This window comes from Anastrepha obliqua, chromosome 1 (genome assembly GCF_027943255.1).
Source record: "Anastrepha obliqua isolate idAnaObli1 chromosome 1, idAnaObli1_1.0, whole genome shotgun sequence".
Lineage (NCBI taxonomy): Eukaryota > Metazoa > Arthropoda > Insecta > Diptera > Tephritidae > Anastrepha > Anastrepha obliqua.
This window is the reverse complement of record NC_072892.1, coordinates 18,042,561-18,047,570: the sequence shown is the minus strand read 5'-3', so window position 1 is coordinate 18,047,570 and position 5,010 is coordinate 18,042,561. Positions and strand designations below refer to the sequence as shown.

At 37.6% G+C, this 5,010-nt stretch overlaps 1 protein-coding gene across 1 annotated transcript; it reads right to left on the bottom strand.

The window, feature by feature from the left end:
* Positions 1-903: 903 nt before the first annotated feature.
* LOC129235559 (oocyte zinc finger protein XlCOF6) lies at positions 904-2,945 on the bottom strand. Its single transcript, XM_054869462.1, has 4 exons — positions 2,672-2,945; positions 1,814-2,615; positions 1,670-1,747; positions 904-1,618 (listed from the first exon to the last, which is right to left on the bottom strand). The coding sequence occupies exons 1-4, from the start codon at positions 2,831-2,833 to the stop codon at positions 1,017-1,019; spliced, it is 1,644 nt and encodes a 547-aa protein (XP_054725437.1). The 5' UTR covers positions 2,834-2,945; the 3' UTR covers positions 904-1,016.
* Between the last annotated feature and the right edge of the window lie 2,065 nt (positions 2,946-5,010).

The following is a 5,010-nucleotide window of genomic DNA, read 5'->3' as shown; positions in this document are numbered from 1 at the left end:
GACATTCATCGGGAGACCCTTACCACCTTCTTAAGCTCCCGACCCCCGAATGCCGTTACCGGAGTCCAACCACCACCTATTGCAGACGAAGAGCTCCAGCTTCCCCGAGAGTCCCGCGTAACCTTGGCACAATTACGTTCTGGATACTGTAGCAGGTTAAACTCCTACATATCCAGAATCGACCCCGACATACCAAACACATGTCCGGCATGTGAAGGTACCCCGCACGACACTAACCACCTCTCCACATGCCCACTTAAACCGACTCATCTAACCCCCCTCTCCCTCTGGACCCAACCTGTCGAAACAGCATGTTTCCTGGGCCTACCCCTAGATGAGCTAGACGAAGACGACCGGTGATTACACTACACTGACAGGGCGAAGATACTGCTACAACAACAACAACAGGTACCCCCATTAAGGGACCGGACAATGCATGTGCATGCCCCCAAATCATAGTCCTTAGATTGTTGTTGTTGTTGTTGTTGTTGTAGCAGTATACATATCCCTGCCAGAGTTATGTCGATCACCGGTCATCTTCACCTACCTCATCTAACGATAGGCTCAGGAAACTTGCTGTTTCGACAGGTTGGGTCCCGATCGAAAAGGGTGTTAGATGAGTGGGTTTAATAGGGCATGTGAAAAGGTGGTTAGTGTTGTGTATTTGTGTGTGTAAAAAAACAGTCTGTCGGTCGGGGGCAGCAGCATAAAATTGTAGGTCTCTCCGTTTATGGATTAAGATCAAAACGGACACAGCAAATTGGAAGAGAAGGGACCTACAGTTTCATGCTGCCGTTTTAAATAGCGCACCTTTTAAAAAAAAGAATGCGGATTGGCCCATTTTACGTACATTTTCAGTCGACTGAAAGGAATGTGACTAATAAGAACTGAATAAATCTACAATTTTTGAGATATTCACATTTAATCGTATTCAATATAGCTGGTTTACAATTACACTCTATATGTCTATTTGAAGATTGAATTTACATAAATGAAGCGCAAAATTAAATTATAAGCTATTGACTATTATGCTTTTTTAGATGACGGTTAAGACTGAATTTAAGTTCAAACGACTTTCCACATATTTGGCAGTTAAATCCAGATTTTTCCACATGTTGCTGATAGTGCGCACAAAGTTGTTCAGTGCTTGAAAAAGTCTGTGTACATTTTGGGCAAGCGAAATCTTTGGACGCTGCGGAATAACTATCACTATCACAAGTTTCCTCGTCAGAAGAAATAATTTGCGTGACTGCATCATCATTACATGAGGTGTATGAGTTTGCCTCATTGACTCCGGTGCCTTTGTTAGTAATTGGTAAATTTGTAGTAGGCACTTGCAGGATATCTGCTGAGTCTTGGTAGTGGAATTGTTCGCTTTGAAGGTCCGAACTAGCGTAAGACTCAGTATCGAAAGTATTTGGCATCAAATGGCATTGAAGCTTATGTGCATTTAATTCGTATTGGGTGGCATAAAACTGATTGCATTGACTACAAGACGAAGATTGTTCTGCCAACAACTTATTGCGAGTGTTATTCTCTTCTGTAGTGATTGACAGATTCTCTTCTTGTGCATGTATTTGCCAAATATGTGCCTCAAGCACGTTTTCTGTCTGAAATACTAAAAACAAAATTTAACAAAAAATCGCAATATCATTAGTTTTCTCTTTACCTTCATCACAGTAAGAGCACGACCACGATCTCAATTTATGCCCCCGCATATGAATTTTCATCTTTTTCCCCAAGACGCCTAAATAGAATATGAAATAATCTGGTACATTCACATTGTAAATCGGATAACGAGGTTTTTACTTACGTTTACCACAAGTGGTACATTCGATCTTTGAATGTATTGCTCTGGTATGTTCCTTAAGAGTTGCGCGAGAGTCACAGAAAAAGCCGCACTGAGCGCACTTAATATGTTTGCTTATTCTGTGCCATTTCAGATGAAACTTTAGGCGGGTAGCAGTAGAATTTTTGAATTCTTTTCCGCATATGTGACACACCAAATCTTTTATTTCATGTATTCGCTTCATATGTTGCCTATGCAACTCTGCACTAACAGACATATGGCGACATAAACTACACTGGACCGATGTTGATATTTCTTGGTTTGGTTCAAATGGGGGTAGCTGGTTTACCGGTTCATCCAAAAGCTGAGATACTTGAGAATCAAGACTATTTGAATTGGAGTTCGCAAGATAGCTTATGTTATGTGCAAAGTTTGTTTCTTCTGATGTTTCCATTTGATTACTACTGGTGTTAAATGTTTCTTTCGCTCCAAGAATAATGCTGTCATTTTGACCCGCAGCATTATCTGGACTTTCTTCTTTGATAGGAACATGTGGCATCTTGAATGGTGTAAAACCACCTCCCTCGCCGTTGTACTCATTGTCGCTAATGTCGTCTACGTAAATAAAATCACAAATATTTTCAGTTTTCTCATCCGGATCGGGTAGCTCCTTTTTGATATATAATTTATTCTCTGCTCGTACATTGTAAAAATGTCTCCATTGGGTTTGTAGTTCAACGCAAAGCCCACGAAATTTGAACATCTTTTGAAATTCAAGTATACAACAGGTGCAAATATACTGCGGCAAGCCATCGTCCTTTATAATCTGTTGAAATAACATTCATTCACTATTGATTTTTACAATGATTTACGGGTACTCACCTGAACACTCCATGCAGCCAATTCAGTACGAATATTTGACAAATCGTATTCATCAGTCGAGGAATCGAAAAACTTGCGCAGAAAATTTGATGTTGTCAAATAGAATATACCACATGTACGGCATGGCTCTATACCATCCATTATATCTCCGTTTCCCGCCATGGCAATTAAAACTTTTTAATTTAATGTATTGTTTATCAAAGCATCCGACAAATAGCAAAAACTTAAAACTGAAACTCTATCTATTCTATATGACAATTTTGATCAAAACCTATCGTAGTTACCAGATTGCTAAGAAAAACTATTACACGTAAAATTCATACTGTAATAATAATGCGTTCAGTAACACAAAAGTTTGTACAGCTATTGCTATTTATTTATTGCAGTTTTAACAAAAAAATAATAATAATCTTAATAAGTGAGAAGAATATATGGCAAAGTATTATAATTTTTGCAAGTAGGCGTTCGGTAATGCTAAAAAATTATCCATCACCCAAAAATTGAGAGAGCAAAGTGACAGTTCAATGCAAGAAAAACTTGTGATCATATGACCACATGATTGGCCTTTTTGTAAAGTAACCAAATTAGTTTCTGAAATTAAAATTTCCATTTCGGCTTGAAATTTGAAGCTTATAGTCAAGAACGATAACATACAAATTTAATAACAACAAATTTGAACAAAGTAATCAATATCTGTAGCTCATTGTAGCTGTAAATACTGAATTGGTATACGCTTTAGTTAATTACCTAACGATTTCGGGTTGGAAATTTTTTCCAAACAAATCAAATAAGTATATATATACACATAGTGAGAATTTGGACTGTCCTCTTTCCAATGGGGCGGGATTTTAATGTCACGCCCTCTTGCCCTCCGTTCACCACAACAAATCAGTAGGTAATTAACTTAACATCCTCCCTGAATTGTTGAAATTTGTTCAATATATATACATATGTATGAATAAAACGAAAATTTACACATTTAAAAAGCAGTTTTGAGGATTTTTTTGTATTAATTTGTCCAAGTGCATTCCAATTGATTTTTGATAATTTGGGCCTTAAAACTTTTCCATGACAGTCGGTTGACCGTTACCGATACGACCCGGATTTATATCCGGCCAGCAGCATTCCACGTTTGACATTCCAACACCAAACCGCAAAAAAAAAAAACACAAGGCGAATTGAATACCTTAGGTTGCGCCCAAGGCGAATTTATTACAGGTGACAGCAAACACATATAAGTAAACCCCTACATGTATTTGTTGTTGCGTTTGGTGCAAGCATCACGTCAAAATCCGCAAGCAAATTGTGGGAACACAGCTGAAAGTGTCGTACGGGAACACACCTATACCTATCCTTTTGGCCACACTGAATTCATTATTCATTTTTATTCATTATTCAATTTAATTTAACGTCGTTATTCGTTCTAAGAAAGAGATGATGCGAGAAGCGTTCTTGCAAACGACAAGACATATAAATTTAGAGTTCCTTTATAAGTTATAAGTTTTATTTTAACAGTCTTGAATTAAACGTCACAAATGAAGAGTGTTAATATAAAATAAAAAGCATATGTGGGGGTTTTAGTCCCCCACAAAATGTAAACATACGAATGTAAACATACCAATACATACAAACAAAGCATATCATTTTGACGTAAGCCATACCTACGGCGAAAAATTCAGCTGGGTGAATGCTGTCACCTTATTAAATCCACCTTGGTTGCGCCTTGGCACAACAGTTACTTTATTTGTCGCGATTTTGACAAGTCTGACGTCAACTCACTTCCCAATACAAAGCAAACGAACGAAATAAATAAAAGGAGGAAATATATTAAAATTCAGTGAATGGCTTCGTAATATTGTGATTTATGAGATTGAAACTAACCGAACTAATGATAACGAAGTGCCGTGTGCTAGATTCTGAAAATACAAATTAATATAAACCCTCCAAATGCAGTTTGTTTATGTTTTTATGCGGAAGACGCCATGGCAAGAGTGTGTATGTGTGTGTGCGCATAATTTCTTATGTTTGGTTGTTTCCAAGGCGAATTTATTACAGGTGACAGCAAACACATATAAGTAAAACCCTACATGTATTTGTTGTTGCGTTTGGTGCAAGCATCAAGTCAAAATCAGCAAGCAAATGTAAACATACGAATGTAAACATACCAATGCATACAAACAAAGCATATCATTTTGACGTAAGCCATCACTACGGCGAAAAATTCAGCTGGGTGAATGCTGTCACCTTATTAAATCCACCTTGGTTGTTTCATTGCTTTCGCTTACTCTTCTTCTTGACACATCAATAATTCCCGGTCTTTTTGTTTGTTTACACACAGC

Bases quoted from the DNA above. Each gene is read 5' to 3' on its own strand.
- LOC129235559 (XM_054869462.1), bottom strand. From the start codon at position 2,833: ATGGCGGGAAACGGAGATATAATGGATGGTATAGAGCCATGCCGTACA. The intron at 2,616-2,671 runs GTGAGTACCCGT...TTATTTCAACAG, and splicing joins TGGCTGCATGGAGTGTTCAG to ATTATAAAGGACGATGGCTT. The intron at 1,619-1,669 runs GTAAAGAGAAAA...TTTTGTTTTTAG, and splicing joins GTGCTCTTACTGTGATGAAG to TATTTCAGACAGAAAACGTG.